Raw genomic sequence first — 17,551 nt, 5'->3', positions numbered from 1 at the left:
CGACAGATAAACAGGTAAGATTATCTCCATACAAAGGTTTGTTTCATACATCGCTGTTCTACCGTTCGATCCAAGCAGGTTCTATTGTCCTAATTTTTTACATATAACTCAGAACTTTTTCCCCTAAAGCATCAATTTTCCAGTGAAGGGGATTGTTAGCGCTTGCTTGAGCACACCATTACCGCCAAATTATTCATTATGTGTATATATTTACACACACACATACATTCATTTATTTATTTTAATGTTATTTTATTTTATTTTTTTTATTTATATACTTTTTAAAACATATTTTCTTACTTTTCATCTTTACTTTCTAAAAAGTATATATATAAAAAGGAAACAACAACACAAAGAGGAGTATGGTTGTAATAACAGTTTCAATCGTATCACGAGTGTACGATTATAAATTTAGGTAATCAAAAGAATGTCATGTATTTATGCAATAATCTGAAAATAAGAGAACATTTCAAACAAAGAAAACACAGATGGTGCTCAGCCAATAGACCGTGTTCTTTAATATGTGTGTGTTCGTGAGGTAAAACCTGGAGTCTATGTTGAGGTGACGGCTGCTGGGTCTTCGGTGTTGGAGGGAAAGCTGAACACCTCCAGGAGAGACGAGTAGTTGACGTTTTTCACTGAAGCCTCGCCGGCGTCAAACCTCGCATTCACCTCAAACTGAAGACGACAGGGACACACGAGCCATTACACAACTCTGACTACATTAACACACCTTCCTCTTCATTGCTGCCAATAATAGACTATTTTAGTCTCCACTTGAAGTTTACTGTTTGCTGCTCGCCTTTTAATATTTCAACTTCTGTTAGTGTTTCTCAGTGATAGATATCATCTTTGTAATTCCTTTATTTGTCTTACTCTGCTTTATGTGCTTCATACCACTTGAAAAGCACCTTAAGTTGTCAGTGTGTAACAAATCTGCTATGTAAATAACACTGCGTTACTTAGAGTTTAAAAAAACGTTCTTAAAGGGATAGTTTGGCTCTTTTGAAGCGGGGCTGAATGAGGTACTTCTCTATTGTCAGTGTATTACATGCAGTAGGTAGCGGTCAGTTTTAAGAAGCAGACAGGAATCCAACAACATTTTAGTCACGAAAAAACTCACTTAAAAGTGTCCGCTATATTTCAAATATTTTCACTGTTTTACCTTGCTGTCAGATAGTGATTTCCAGGGAGGATATTGTTCTCTTAAAACAAGACTCCACTGATAAAAATTAACAAATTAACTGATTTAACATTGTTGCCTTGTTTGAGTTAGTTAGTTTGTGTTATTGTGTGACTCTGGCATTTTAAATTGTTAGTGCGGTTTCACCAGTCACACAATAACACAAACAAACTCATTGACGGAGGCAGATTTGTGTTCAGAGAGCTAAAAATACTTTGTTTACTCAAAAATATCAAAGTCAATAAGTGACAAAGCAGCTTTTAGGTTAAGTTATAGGCTAATAACTTAAAAAAACATTGCGTGCAATAGTCCACCTTCCACCTTCTCTTCTACACTTTCGATGTGTCACTTTACAGAAATTAAGTATTTTCAACAGAAAAGTGTCGTGTGACACTTTTCTGTCATACCGCATATCGGGAGAATTTTGTTATGTCGCTGATGTCATATTTTGTCATGCAATGTCATTGGTGTAGTTAGTTAGATCTTTATTTCAAACAAAATAAATATGAGCAGGACAAACATCACCAGAATGTCCATCGGACATATTCAGTAAACATATTTAAGTATTTCATGTAAAGGAGTTGGACTAGTGTAGATATGGTTAATAAACCGTACACACTTACACAGGAGATATTATATAGCATATATTTTAAACTGATTCTGTGCATGGGGAACTAACCTGTTGGAAGGGGATGTCTGACATAAAGGTGAAGCAGTAAAAATATCTTTAAAAGAGTGTACCCTCAAACTGATGTTTTTGTCTTTTTTGGTGGCTAAAATATGTTTTGCTGCTGCTCGGCTTGCTTGTCAGTTCTCCTACCTGCTTCTCCAAATTGGGGGGCGTGCCGACTGCTGTCTACTGCAGGTAATAGACTCACTATGGATACAGTGCAGTCATAGCCTTTGCTCCCAGGCCTTTATTACCTTCAGTGTTCGCTCAGGACGACCAGAGCTTTGCAAAAAGACATTTTATTACCCCACCCCTTCAACCTGGAACACGCTACAGCAGGATCTGGAGCTTGATCCCATGAGGGGATTTTAAAACTTGTTTTAAGCACACTGGAAAAAGCATCTTTGGGCACTTGTTCCTGTTTTTGGTATTTTTAATCAGCTTTCACTTGACACTTTCACTTAAATGTTTTATGTACTGTATTGATAAATCTGTCTGTAACTAATTGCTGTCTGAGACAGGTCTCTCTTGAGAATGAGATCCCGTATCTCAATGAGATTACCTGTATAAATAAAAGTTAAATAAATAAATAAAAGCACCTCATACAACCCCACTTCCAAAATCACCTCCATTAGACTGATTAAAGTGCAGAAAACAAAATAACTTTGTTAAAACGCAACAGGACAAATGCAATTAAGTCATTTCTTTAGAAAAGGCTGTTTTTGAACTGGCTCCAAGACCGTTAAATATAATGATTAGAAAGAAAGAAAATAACAGAGGTAATAAGAAAACTGGCAATACTAAATACTAAAGAGCATGTGGATTGCAGCAAAGAGTAAAAAAAGGCCCAGGGAGCAGTTAGTCAATCCGAGTCTGTCAACACCTTAAAGCTTTTTAGAGAGGGCAGAATCACGGAGCAGAGACTGAGCGACTCGTCTGGGCTGAAAACCCGGAGAGGCTGAGAGCAGCTGGAAACCGTGACAGAGGAAAACGCAGAGTTGAGTTTGCACAGCACTCAGATACACACACACACACACACACACACACACACAGATTCAGTCCTCTCTCCCTTTGTTGTCATGCCATGTTGTATATCTCTCCCGCTCACCTGTTTCTGCTTAGATTTGGCTGTGCTGAAGCATGCTAAATCAGCATTACACAGGAAAGATACAAATTCAAGAGACAAGAACAAAGGAGCTACTTCCTTCCTCTTTGACCACCTCTGTGTGTGTGTGTGTCTTTTTTTTAAAGTCTATGCACAATAAATTATTGCCCTTTTGCCTTTCTTTTTTTTTAACCGTTTCTTCCCGCTCACTTCATTCTGCCTTTGGCTCACTTGTCGTCTGAGTCATCGCAGGTAGGGACAAGATGTGGATTGATTTTCAATTACAACTATTTAAAAATCTGTGCACACACTGTGAAATCACTTACTGTGCTTTTCTGATTCACTCGGCGGGCTGCCAGTACCCCTCAAATTGTGCAAACTGAAATTGTGGCTGCTCCCATGTATAAGGGGCTCGCCTTTCCATCATGGCTCCATAACACGCCTACGTGGCCTTGGATTGGAAATAATGACGGCTAATGCGGTGGCTGCAATAGAAATAAAGCTGCTAATGTTTTGAACATCCATCGCCATGGTTACTGGGATGTTACCACCAGAGGAGAAGTTGCAGACTATCACTCAGTGGAAACACAGTCACTCCACGTTGTGTTTTATCGACATTTCGAAAATACCGCTTAAGTTTTGAGCAGATTTGTAATGGAAACCTGCGTACTCTCATCTAAAAAATGTTTTCTCTCTCCTCTTTCACTCTTCTGCTGCTTTTGCTTTGTTTCACCGTGTTTCCTCTCTCTTACCTTTAAGGAGTCTTCGGGCATCACTGGAGGAGCAGGGTGCTCCAGCCAGTTGATGCCGGCCAGGAAGGCGTGATAGTCGATCTCGTCTCTGTCTGCAAACCTGCAACAGACGTGCATCCAGATTAGAAACAGACAGCAGTGGAACAAGTACTTACATTCTTAAAGGTAGGAAATCCAGACACTCCAAAAATGTGAAAACAAGGATGAATTACATCAAAAAAAGCATTTATTATAGTGGCTAAATCATTAAGACCGGCAGTTGTTGAAAGTTGTTGAAGGCTTCCTAATGTAATTCCTCCTCGTTTTTCAATATCAGAAGTCTAACGAGTTCTCACCAACTGTCTACATGTGCATGTTTTGATCCGATACCCTTTTGTTTGCCTTTCTTTTCATTTTCTAACCTTATTTCATATATATATTTTTAAATTTAATTAACACCCCCCCTTATCTTCTATTTTTCCTATTTATTTACTCTATTTAATTTTTAAATGTATTTATTTATCCTTTTATTCCATTATATTATTTCCCCCTTTTACATGATTGAAAGGTCTTCATGATCATTTGGTTGTGTATTTTGTTTCTGTACGCTCACATTAACCAATAAAAAATAGAATTACCAAAAAAAAAAAAAAAGAAACCCCAGAATAGGAGACGACAGCTGCCACTTGATTTAAATGAAGCTACTCTGCTCTACCTCCAATGCATCATTTTTTAGTGGTAATCAGTCTAAATGTTGCTTCAGAGATTTTTCAACCATGCCAGGAACAAATTCTGGGCAAAGAACGGCACCGAACTTTACAAAGAGAGACAATGAATCACTGAGAAGACGCAGTGGGACCTCGAACGGCTCGACCTTGAACCATGCGCCGGTTTACCTGCCGAGCAAACCTCCCAGCAGCTTCTCAGGCAGGGGGAGCTTGAAGGCCTTACAGATGGTCCTCGTCTCTTTGGTGGACAGACGGCCGGTCCTGGAGACACAAAGAGACATGGACATCCAGCGTCAGAGAGCCACATCTGGCTGCTTGTGTGTTTGTAGTGGGTTATTTGAATAAAGCTCAAAGGAAATACACAACCTTCTTAGCGGATGTAAACTGAAAACAATCCAGTGCTGACAAGCTGAACACAAGATCAGAGCAAACACGCCAGCAGCACACGTTAGCCTTTGATGATATTTCAGAAAGCTCTACTCTAATATCAATAGATTAAAATATCTCAAACTGGATGTGTATGACAACACTGAGTACATTTATATGCACAAAATATTGCATTTTCTGCCCTTGTTCAGAAAGCGACAGCATTCCTAGTAAAGCTGTTTACGTGGCTGATGAAAACGAATATTCCACTAACATTCCCGCTGACATGCAGCCGTGCACGCTCTGATTAACGTGACCTAACATGTCGTTTATCACGTCAAAATATGGAAGAGTACAACAGCTGGAGCTGATTGTCATTTTACTTCTTCGCATTAAAACAGGATTTTTTTACAGTTTCCTTCTGGTGGCGGATTTGTTGGAGCGTGTGAGCTCAGCCTCTTCTTTCATGTTCTTTCACAAGTATTCAGACCTTTAAACTCGAAGCATGTTTGTTTATTTTCTTCTGAAACCGTGAAAAAAGAGAATGAGAAACTTGGCAAGAAATGTTCTACAAATTGCACAATATTAGTAGATTTAGGAGGAAAATGACAGGGAAAATGTCTGGGGAAAAAAGGAAAATGCTAATTATTTTATCTTAAATAATAAAAAACAAAATTATTATATTTCTTAAGCACTTTTTTCAAGGTCATTTGTTTGCTTTTACTTACTTTTGTTGTTATTTTTTAGGTAATTTCTTTCTTAAGTTTCTCTTTGCCTTTTTTCCCATACTTTTGAAAGACATTAAACCAATTTGCTCAGGTTAAAATGGGGTTAAACAGGATATGGTGTTCACTTGAACTGTCACAAATACAAAAAATCGTCATATTCTGAATAAATGGGGAATATTGGTGTGCATGTAACCGTAGCCAAAGTGTGAAACAGAGGATGTTTGTCCTTTAAGACCTCTGCTGTTGTTGTCCACAGTGATGCCCGACGCTCCTGAGGTTCATTCTTGTCATGCCGTCTTCATTACAGGGACGCTGATGAACAATCTGACACTAAGTGAGAGCGTCAACACGGACACAAACACAGACGAGTCAGCGTAACCTCACGGCTCTGCTGACCCTCCAGTCCAGAAACCCATGTTAATATTTTACTACTTAAATTGCATTTAAGTCTTGGACTGTTCTGTTTTTGTTTTTAAATTCAACCATTGTTTTTATATTTTTCTTTGGTGTTGTATTTTTTTTCTATTTAACATTTTTCTTGTGTGTTGATCTTATATTTTTCTTTTGTGTTTTTAAATGTTTCCTGTATGTGAATATTTTTGTTATATATATATTTTTAGGGGCTTTTTTGCCTTTGTTGGACAGGACAGACATAGCGTGAAAGGTGGGAGAGAGTGGACGACAAGCAGCAAAGGGCCGAGGCTGGACGTGAACCGCTGAGACGAGGACACAGCCTCTGCACATGGGGTGCACGCTCCACCAGCTGAGTGTGCATGGCGCCCCAAATTTTTTTAATTCTAAGGGTAAAGCCCTGTGTAACGCTGGTTTTGATAAGTGCTATATAAATGAACTTATTATGATTATCATTATTACTACTTCTATGTTTGGACAGGCAGTTCTGTGTGGCGTGCATGCACTTAATGTGATTTTATGCACAAAAAAGAGGAAGTCAACAGAAAGGACAGACAGAGACCAAGTGTGTGTGTGTGTGTGTGTGTGTGTGTGTGTGTGTGTCCTGTGGCTGCAGAGCTACATGCCATACAGGTCTTCAGGGTCCATCTGGTTCCAATGCTCCACTCTCACACTGCTGGAACAAATCGCTGCTCTGAGATGTGGGGCCACTGACTCCACGATTGATGTCTTGTTGTGACGCTGTCTGTGTGTGTTTCTGCTTTTTGTCTAAAGCTAACATCTGTCTGTGTGTGTGCGTGTAACCACCTACTTGTTTCGGTCGCTGTGTGTGAAGGCTCTGGCCATGTGAGGGAGCTCTTCAAAGCTCTTCTTCCTGAGGAAGTCCTGGGCCACGGCCAGCATCAGGCCCACGTCCTCCTCGGGCTGCTCGCGCTCTGAGAAGCGTCGGCCCAGGACCAGCACCTCGTGCTCCGACAGACCGCAGTCCAGACCTCCCAGCAGGCCCCTGTGGAGCATACAGCCCCCCCCACACACACACACACACATTAAGACAATAACACACAAATATCTGTCATTACATCCTAACAGCAGAATGAGACAGATAACCTTTGAAAAAAATCATGTTTTTCTGCCTCTTTATATCCTCTATTTGCAAGAATCCACTGCAGCTGAAGCAGAGTTCATGCAGCTCAGTGCAAGTGAGATTTAAGCCTTTTTTTTCTTTAATACCGCTTGGAAAAAAATGTAAGACAACTTTTACAGTAGCCAATATTAATCTTAATATTTAATCTTTTTCATCCTTTTTCCTGATTTTGTTGCTATTTATAACCCCTGAAAGCCATTTGCTGCTACTTATTTGTTTTTATTGAACTTATTGCTATCATGTCTTTATATCTTTTTAGCTCACTGAATGTGAGTCCATGGCATTGCTGTAAAATGCTTAATTTTCCCTGAGTAAACAATGGTTTGAGTTGACTTGACACACCTATAATTGGTAATTACCATCATAATGCTAACAGGAATTCAACTTTATGATCAGATCTTGTGTATCAGGTGGACTTCAGTCTGAATTCATGCTCAAAAAAAGCACCAGAGCATTTTCTTGTAACGGGGGGTGCAGTGGGCAGACTGGTTGTTTTTCTGTACCTGAAGGACTCAAAGGGGATGAAGCCGGCGTTGTTGGGGTCACTGAGACTCAGAAACTTCCTGATTTCGCTCTGTTTCTCCTCCGGGATGGACCGCAGTTTACTGAGGATGTTTCCCACGTTGGCTTTGGGGAACTTGAGACAATAAACATAAACAATCTTTCATCACAGACAGAATTAGGTAAAACCAAAAACGGACAGCTTTGTAATCAAGCTGCTCCAGAGAGCACCACTGTTTGCAACAACCAAAACCTACATAAACCTCAGAAACCACTAGAAACAAAGAGTCCCTCCGTACCTCCTCAGCATGCTGCTCCATGTAGTTGAAGGTGTATTCGTCAGCATCCAGGAGCTGGAAGAACTTTTTGTTGAGGCAGAGGGTCGCTCCCACGTACAGATCCTGAGCTGTAAAGTACTCGGACAGCTCGCTCTTAAACAGCTCCTGGCCGGGCTTCTTCACACGACCTCGCTCCAAAAACTTACCGCCCAGCACGCCTGAAACACGATGTGAGAGAGCGAGGAGAGAATCAACTTGATAACCGTTTAGTTTTTTTTTCTTAACCTTTTTTTTGTCATTAGATTGTTGATTTATAACCTTCAAACCTGCGGGCCCTCGCGTTTGGTGGTCATGTTTTCTATAAAAATCACTAAAAATGACCCCATTATCACAGTCAGAAACTGTAAAAACAGTTGTCCAAAGAACACCTATGGGTTTGGAAGGCATGGGGTGGGTTGTTTTTTTCCATTTTGGCCATTTTTATTTTTTTTGGTATGTTTATTTATTTTTTTTATTAGTAAAAACAAATGGGTTAGGGTTAGGGTGAATTTTTTTAAGGCATTTAACAAAAAGGTTTTTTTTTTTACTTAAACATTTTTGCCAATTTTTAACCTATAATGACATGAAATATGACACCATTTACCACAGCTAGAAACTCAAACAAACATTAATTATTTGGGGATTTAACAGTCCTTCAAAACATCATGTGTACAGGTTTCTGAAACAAAATTCCATGACTTTTCCAAAACTTTAAGGGTTTATGGTGTTTTCCAAAATTTCCAAAACTGGAAATTTCCATTAGCAAATTCCATAACTTTTCCATGTTTTTCATGACCATACGAACCTTGGTTAAAGCTCTGGCATTTGAGATTAAATCATGTTGGCGATATGTTTTAACTTCTAAACTGAAATTCAAATCTAAACTGAATGAAATCGCTCCTCATATAGTTTTGTTTTGGATATCTCATTTTGGAGCCCTGCTGAGCAGTCCTCAAACCTGTGACGCATTCGTCATCTTACATGGTAAAAACTCCCGTCAAATGCTGATTTACACCGATGGGAATATCTCCATGCTTAAAAAGTGGGTCTATGGACTAAACGTCATCTGTTTTGAAAACTTTCTGGAAGTGGAAACTGAGTCTGACAAACCAAATGTTTGCCATGAGAGTCATAGATTTGTATCTGAGGTCTTTGCAGCGGTTGTGGCGCAGCGGTTGTGGCGCAGCGACGGTCCAAACTTTTTTACCTGAGTTCCTCTGTGGATGTTCAAACACGCTGATGGAGTCGTCGCAGAGGTAGAAGGAGATGATGAACACCCTGTCTCTGTCGACTGGATCGTTGGCCACCATCTTGGCTCGGAAGTCCAGCACATTGCTGTCCAGGCCACATCTACGGGGACGCACACACAGCATAGTCGGGGGCTGCCACTGACGCACACAAACATCTCAGTATGAAACTCAGCTGCGACTACAACTCTTCCAAACCTGTCTTTTTCCATAAACTTGTGGAAATCTTTCTGTGGGGGTTTGGGCAGCAGGCCCTGGCAGGAGCTGAGTGAGTCCTCCTCGGAGCCAAAGCCGTTGTAGGGGGGCACAGGCCTCGGGGGCTTCGGGGCCGGGGGAGCTTTGTACTGCACAGGGGTGAAGTCCTCTGACAGGAGGACGGGGACAGAAAAGACAAAACACTTAGAAGAAAAAAGAAAGCCGGGAGGACGGCTGAAATGATCAGAGGACAGCAGGTAATCCATCCGAGCAGGAGTGCAGCAGCGTGGGTCTGACTGTGACCCTGAGCCGACCTCTGACTGCTCAGGACCCTGCATCACAGCACCCCCCCCACCCGCTCTGCTGCTGTGACTAATACTGAGACCCCCAAACCTGCCAAGGGTGGCAGACACCTCCGGATCCAGCTTAGGTTTCTGCTGCTGGGGAGCAACCAGCCTCCTGTGGTCCCCCAGTGCCTCCAACTGGGGAGACGGGAGTCACACCAGCACTGGAGGGACAGGACCTGATGATGGCGCTAAACTCATAATCAGTTCATTAACACTTTACAATAACCATCATTAATAAATGGTGAATTGATAGTTAATTAAATGTTTGTTAATAGTTGTTTTACATTTAAAAACAATGAAAATATAATAAACAATGTTTACTAATTATTAGTTTAACGATAATTACTTAGTTTTACAGATTATTGCCACTCACATTATAACAGTTTTTATACTATATTAACCCTTTAATATCACACACACACACACACACTTATCTATGCACAAAATGTGATTTTCAAAATCAAGTTTTATTGAGTTAATATTTTAGTCTTCATCTTAAATCAAAATTTTAACCCTTTAAATGTCAGGTTTTTCTCATGATGGCCACTATGATTTTAGTATATATATATATATATATATATATAGTGCAAAAGTTGTACTTGTAACAGAGTATTTTTACATTTCTTTTAGTAAACTAAGGATCAGAGTACTTTTTTCCACCACTGTGAGCAGCTAAATAAGGTCATTCTGATTTTTTTATTAATATTTTTAATTTTTTAACAATATTTGTCTTGTACAAACTATATACATGCAGTAATGTGTCAGCTCTGGCTTGTGTTTGCTCTTACTGCCCCTAAGTGTTCACATTATTGTACTGCAGGAATGAGCAACTAATAACTGAAGATTAAATCAATTTAAGTGTATGACTTAGCCGAAATGTCACTTTGCCATCATAAAAGCATAGGTGATGTAATTATTTAATAATTTTGTTTTTCAAAATTGGGCTTGATTCATATTTATGTCTATAAAACATCAACAATATCTGAAACGTTTAAAGAAACACTGGAGAAAAAAAAACTACACAGCAGTTGTGGTTACCTATGCCGTATTTGGAGCGGTAGTAGTCTCTGGTGAACTGGTCACAGTCGGTGAGGATCACTCTCCTGCCCCACACATTCACCTCCCCTCCAACAGCCAGATCACTGTCCTTATAAAACTCCTCGTGGACGGCTCCGGTCTGCAAGAGACACAATACAGAAGAGGAGAGCGTGAGATGACAGGCAGACCGCAGATAAATATTACCTGCTGAACGTGTTATTATTTAACCTGGTGGAGTTAAACTTGCCACCGTGTAGTTTCAGTCAAAGTGGTGTTCAGGCACAAGCTCATCTAATACACTACATGGCCAAAAGTATGTGGACAGCCATACTTCTAATGTATGCTGTTAATGAGTGCTGGACATTTCATTCCACAGCTATGAGCATTAAAGGGATAATTTGGACTTTTTTTGAAGACTTCAGTTAAGGTCATCGTAGGTTCTCCTTCACACTTGGACAGGACAGGATGTAGGGAGGGGTATTTACTTGATTGTAATCTGTATCTTCCCCACTAGATGCCACTCACTCCTTCACACTGCTGTGATGAAATTGGAATTGGAACAAAACTGGGTGTGTCCCCATACTTTTGGCCATATAGAAAAGCTGTTTTTGGGCCTGCTGTCAGAACTGCAACCTCTGAGACTCTGACAGTCTCCTTGTCCTCCTGGGACAATAAAGTCTGTTCTTTTGTATCCTAAATAGAATTTATTTCTTAATTTTTATTTTTCTTGTCATATCAGCATGTTTGTAGCATGTAGCGTGAGACAGGACATACTCTGAGGCTGTCCAGTATGAAGCGTTTCCCCTGACTCGCAGAGGCAAACGTATTGAGCACGGTGCGGTCTGCCATCTGTCCAGGCTGCTTCATCTGGGCCGGAGGACGCTACAGAGAGACAACCACAGGCAGGAGAAGACAGAAACTTAACACAAAACACAAGATCCTCGCAGCACGGAGCGACACTGCACGCAAATATGGATGGAGACAGACACAGAGAACCAAAGACAGCTGGACACCGAGGGAGAGACAGACTAATACAATAAAGACACAGAGTGAAGAGCTGATCTGTCTTTAAGGATGTGGTGATTTCTCATTGGATGGTGGATTCTGGTCAACCTTTAGGGCTGACATTTAATGAAAGGCAGCAGAACAAACAACTGCACTGCACACACACACACACACACACACACACACACACACACACACACACACACACACACACACACACACACACACACACACACACACACGATTGAGGTCTGGCTGTCTTTCAAGTTGAATTAGGCTTCAGTCAGTAAGTGGAGGAGAAAGGCAAACTGCTGGAGGGAGGCTGGATGCTGCAGCCGTGCTGTCAGAGTGAATGAGGTCTCGGTGGAGGAGCGGAGGTTGGGAGAAAGATGGAGAGAAGTCAGCCAACCAGAAAGAGAGCCACTGCGAGCCTTCGGGTTTGGAATAACCACATATATGTAAAAACCTGCCAATGGACATGGAAATCTAACACACTTAATGCCCACAGGACAAATCTGGACCCTCACAGGGGTCACAATAAAAATAAATTCATTCACACTGGGAATTGTTTTTGACCCTTTAGTATGCATAAGGTGCCAGAGTGCATAAAACAGCATCAATATATCTCTTGTTCATCAAAAAAAGTGCCAGTGGAGGATCCCCCACACCCTCAACAGAGGCCATAGCCAACCGCCCAATGTCCCAAAATCTTAGCAACGTCGTAAAATCCAGGGAAATGTCCTAAAACCCTTGAAACATCCTAAAGTCCTAGAAACACCCTAGAATTCTAGAAATGTCCTAAAATCTTAGACACGTCCTAAAATCAGAGACATGTGAAAATCCAATAAATGTCCTAAAATCCTTGAAATGCCCTTAAATTCTAGAAATGTCCTAAAATTGGGGCACCTGATGTCTCAGTGGATAGAGCGGTGCCCCATGTACAGAGGCTGTGTCCTCGCCACAGTGGCCGCGGGTTCGAATCTGGCCTCAGCCCTTTGCTGCATGTCTCCCCCTCTCTCTCTCCCCCTTTCACACTCACACTGTCCCCTAAATTAAAGGCAATAAAAGCCCCCCAAAAATCTTTAAAAAAAAAAAAGAAAAGGAAATGTCCTAAAATCCTAAAAACATCCTAAATTCCTAGTAATGTCATAAGCTTTGAAAAAAAGTCCTAAAATCTGAGACATCCTAAAACTTGAGAGATGTCCTAAAATAATAGAAATGTCCCAAAATCCAAGAGACATCCAAAAATCTTAGAAACTTCCTAAAATCCTAGAAATGTTTTGAAATCTGAGAAATGTCCTAAAATCAAAGACACATCCGAAACTTCTAGAAACGTTTTGAAATCCTAGAAATGTCCTAAAATCCAGGAAACATGTTATGGGGCTGCTGTGACTGGCCCATTCTTCAACATTCACGAAGACCCTAACAGTTCTTCACCACCTTTGAGAATTTATCACATTTTCTGACATTTCCTGTCAGCATGTTCCTCTCTACATTTCACAGTATTTGGGAATTTCCATAACCTGTGCGTTTACTGAATTCTCTCCTTGACACCAAATATCGTCCCTCTCTATCATACCTTGGGTAGTTTGCTGCGGCGAAGGAATTTGGGCAGGTTATCCCTCCCAGAGTTCGGGTAGATAATCTCCAGGATCTCTATGGTGTCGTCAGCCAGGTGGTAGTGCAGCACGAGCTCCCGCGGGTCGCCGAACACGCTCTCCGTGTCGTCCCAGAAGCAGCTGAAGCGCAGGACTTGGCGGTCGTGGTCCAGGAACTGCTTCAGAGTGTCGCGCCTCTCGTACGGTCGAAGAGGCTTCATACTTTTCTCCATCTGGAGGAGGGACAGAGTGAAAGAGACACAAACATTTTTCCACACGCTCTTTTTTCTAATTTCCATACTTATCCAGACATGGAAATCACTAAATTTCATTCTGACTACTGACAACTATTTTTTTTAAAAATGCATTTACAGTGAACGGCTATGCAGGCATTACTGATTTTATTTTTTTTTTTAATAATTCATAGACGAACTGAAATATTTACATCTATGTATAACTGAAGAATTAATGGATAAAAAGGATGAAGCAGTACAGTTGTTCAGTTTTGATAATTTTCTAAAATTCTCATCCCTCAAACTGGTTTTAAATGTCTTCAAATTTAGCACCGGATATTTTCTGCACATTCATCAGCTGGCAAAACAGTGGCAGGACACCAGGAACACCAGGGGAACAGCAAGCAGCAACTGTAAAGTCACACGATGTAAGACCTCTCTGAGGCAGAAAATTAACACAAGATATTAAGATTTTTGACAAAAGTGTTAAAGGTTGGCTGAAACAAAATCAGAGAGCATTTTTAACTATTTTAACTATTTATTTTATTTATTTTTAACTATTTTATTTTAAGTCTCGTAGTTGAGTGCTGTAAGTGCATGTGACCTTGACATTTGTGTCTTTTTTGTGATGTCTATGAAATACTGATATAAATATTTACCTTTTTTTCTTCTTTGTACCATACCTGTTAATGTATATAACCTTGATATCTTTGTTTTGTTTTTCTTTATTAAAAGCCAAACTCAGAGCAGAAGTTGGGAATCTCTGTATGTGAAACATCAGTTACTGCAGCTTGTTACACACAAGCTTCACACTGTCACTATCAAATAAACTATATAAATATTTGTAGTTTTATCCCCGATCAAAAAGAAAGTGAAACTTTTTATTCCACACAGGATCTGACTGTCATTACTTGGAATGACCCGACCTGTTTCTTGTTTTTGCTGATCTTTTTTGCTTTTCTATTTTTATTTGCAGTCACATGATGAGTCAGACTGAAACCTGCTGCTGTTCTTTTTAAAGGAATACCTAAAGAAAATGAAAAACCTGAGAAACTTAAACGAGTGTGGCTGTGAGGCCCACCTGTTCCCGGAGGTTGCTGTAGGGGTCGTCGGGTACAGCGGCGGGCTCATTCAGGCGCACGCCGAGCTTTGTGAGGAAGTTCCTCGTGAAAGAGTCACAGTCGGTGACAGTGAATGTGCGTGAGTACAGCACCATCTGCTGGTTGATGTTGAAATGGAAAATGTTGTAGAACTGGTCATCATTTGGGGGAGGCAGTGGGATGAGTTGGCGACAAATAAATACTCCTGCCGCAGGAGACAACAACAACAACAACGCAGGAGTAAAGGGTATTAAATCACTCATCACGTCTGTGAAATGAAAAAAGGTACATAACAAATTCAGACATCTTCATTTGAGCTACATTCATGACACATTTGCTGTGATATCGCAGACACCTTGAGAGATGCCGCTGTTCTTGTACTCGGGCTCCACCACCTGTATGGTGTCATCTTCCAGGAAGAAGTAGATCTTACACTTCCTGATCCTGTACGTCTCATCTCGTGCCTGAGGCACAGCTTCCTGAAAATAAGCCTCGAAACACAGAGCCTGGAGCAGCAGAGGGAGATTGTGAATGACACATTTAAATTATGGCTTTTTACTTACATAACTTTACTTACACTTTTAGTTACATAACTGATCATTAAGTTTTCAAGATTTCTTTAGTGACTTCACACAGCATTGGTACAACTGCTTTAAACTGATAGATAAACGACGCACAGAGTTCATACACAGTTTACCAATAAATCTCCATGAATCTGAGGCAAACTTTAGAGAGAATATCTTCTCTGAAGCGTCCATCGATGCTCCTTATCAGTTCTTTTTCATTACGATATAAGTAGGTTTTAGAAAGTATTTCAGAATTCTGAACAGGATTAGAGCTGAACATTAAAAAAAATTAAACATTTTTAGGGATTACTTAAGAAAAGATTTGGTTTTCTTTCAAAACCTTAAATGATTTTTATTGAAGAAAAGATTGGGTCATGTTTTTTTCTTAAAAAACTTTTGGCAATACTTTTTCTTTACATGTTTTTAGTGAAAGAAAAAAATGCCCTTTTTTCTTCAAAAATGTTTTTAAAGAAACAATTTTGGCCTTTTTTGTCAAAGAAATTTTGTGTTTTTTAAAGAACATTTGTGGGTGATTTTTTTTTTCTTTAAAAATTAGTGGCATTTATTTTTCTTGTAATTTTTTTTTCTTTAGAAATTTTGGATAACTGTTTTAAAGAAAATATGCATATTTTCTTTAAAAAACACCAAAGATTACAACATTCATCACAGCCAGAAACTGTAAAAACTGACTTTTAAAATTTCCAATGGTCCTTGAACAAATGTTTTTTCTGACATAAAATTTCATGACCTTTCCAAAACCTTCAAGGTATATTTAGTCTTCCAAAACTTTTCCAGGCCTGGAAATTTCTTTAATCAAACTTCATGACATTCCCGGGTTTTTCATGACTGAACCCTGAATACAGAACAGTACCTATGCTGTATGTAACACATTAACCTTTAAAGCCACTGCTCTGTATTTGTTGTAATCTGTTTAAATGAGACATCTGTTAAAACAGTTACTCTAACACAACTGCTATGGTCACTCAAACTGTGGAGGAAGAACTGATCGAGTCACCTGTTTGTCAAAGGTCACCCATGATGGTAAACCACTGCCTTGTCCTTTGGGGTAGAGGGAATACTTTGGCTTAATCTTCTGGCCGACTAACAGTTCTCCGCCGATGCCGGGACGCTCACATCCCACCAGCATCGGGACTCCGTTGGAGTAGTCAAAATGTTGGGATTTGTGAAATTTCTCCTTCCCCAGCTGCAGAACAGAAAAGAGAAACCGTCTCCAACCTTGACTGCCCAAACATACTGTAATGTAGGATTACTGTGGTGTACAACCATTAAATCAACTAATGATTTTCATATCATTTATCAATTGCACAACAAGTAACTAGAAACAGATGTTGTCAGTGACAATCTTAGTTCTCAGGCTCCTTCCAAAAAATGCTATGTATGTATATATATAAAAACAAAGAGGGAGAATCAAACAAGTGAAAAAACACAAAATAATGTAAGTAAAAATAATGGGATACAATGAAACATGAAATAAATATAAAGTTAAACTATATAATTTTTTTGAGAGTAGTCTGACTGGGGTGTGGCTTTATTTTCTTTTATATCATGTTATATTAGGGCTGGGCGATATGAAAAAAGTCTTACCATGATATTTTTTTCAGTTGATATCGATATATATCACGATATATATCAAATCACTATTTCTGTCAAGCATAAAGTTTCCCCTTTACTTTTAAGTGAAATATGAAGCTACATGTTTTTTTCTTTTACTATTTACAGTAATTTTCTTTTAACATCTTCTTAATTTCTTGCTAAGTTTTGAACAATGTCTTGTTAAGCTGCTCGCCGCCTCTCGTTGATTTTTGAAAGAAACCAAGCTAATTTGCTCAGGTTTCAAAGGGTTAAATTGCTAAACTCACAAACATTTAGCCGGTTAGCTCAGGAGCTAGCATGCTACTTAACGTTTGCTAACTGACATTCGGTCTAACGTTAGCTAGATAACGTCTCTGCGGTTAAAACTGTCGAAGTCAAGCTGCCCAAAACCTAAACTAAACAAAGTCAAACATTTACGTAAAATATACCAAATGTCGTTAGTAGTGTTTCTTACCTGTCTGTTGGGAGAATTCCCGGGCAGAAACGGTAACGCCATCGCTGTGTTGTGTTTACGACAACTCCGTTTTCTTTGAACGCAATTCAGCTGCTGTAGGTTTTTGTTACCATGGTAGCGCTCTGTTTGCGTCTCCTAGCAACGTTCGAACGCGGGGAACTTGTAGAATGTTCGTGAACAAAATTAAACTCAGAAACACAAAGAAAAAAAGCCCCTTTTCTTATTTTGTGTAATGTGATTAAATACACGGCTGTTGTTTGTTTGTTGTCA

At 39.8% G+C, this 17,551-nt stretch overlaps 1 protein-coding gene across 1 annotated transcript; it reads right to left on the bottom strand.

Annotated features, from left to right (window-relative positions):
* Nucleotides 1–500: 500 nt before the first annotated feature.
* On the bottom strand, nucleotides 501–17,348 carry efhc2 (EF-hand domain (C-terminal) containing 2). The gene is made up of 15 exons (XM_042495091.1): nucleotides 17,282–17,348; nucleotides 16,229–16,417; nucleotides 15,003–15,153; nucleotides 14,629–14,852; nucleotides 13,296–13,547; nucleotides 11,486–11,593; nucleotides 10,712–10,850; nucleotides 9,330–9,495; nucleotides 9,092–9,234; nucleotides 7,867–8,063; nucleotides 7,570–7,703; nucleotides 6,734–6,928; nucleotides 4,586–4,678; nucleotides 3,711–3,810; nucleotides 501–678 (listed from the first exon to the last, which is right to left on the bottom strand). The coding sequence occupies exons 1-15, from the start codon at nucleotides 17,321–17,323 to the stop codon at nucleotides 553–555; spliced, it is 2,259 nt and encodes a 752-aa protein (XP_042351025.1). The 5' UTR covers nucleotides 17,324–17,348; the 3' UTR covers nucleotides 501–552.
* Nucleotides 17,349–17,551: the final 203 nt, after the last annotated feature.

Source organism: Plectropomus leopardus, chromosome 10 (assembly GCF_008729295.1).
Source record: "Plectropomus leopardus isolate mb chromosome 10, YSFRI_Pleo_2.0, whole genome shotgun sequence".
Taxonomy (NCBI): domain Eukaryota; kingdom Metazoa; phylum Chordata; class Actinopteri; order Perciformes; family Serranidae; genus Plectropomus; species Plectropomus leopardus.
The sequence above is the reverse complement of the archived record's forward strand: the minus strand, read 5'-3'. Positions and strand labels throughout refer to the sequence as shown.

Coding starts and splice junctions, on each gene's coding strand:
- efhc2 (XM_042495091.1), bottom strand. CDS start 17,323: ATGGCGTTACCGTTTCTGCCCGGGAATTCTCCCAACAGACAG. Junction 16,418..17,281: donor GGAATTCTCCCAACAGACAG/GTAAGAAACACT, acceptor TCTGTTCTGCAG/CTGGGGAAGGAGAAATTTCA. Junction 7,704..7,866: donor TGGAGCAGCATGCTGAGGAG/GTACGGAGGGAC, acceptor TATTGTCTCAAG/TTCCCCAAAGCCAACGTGGG.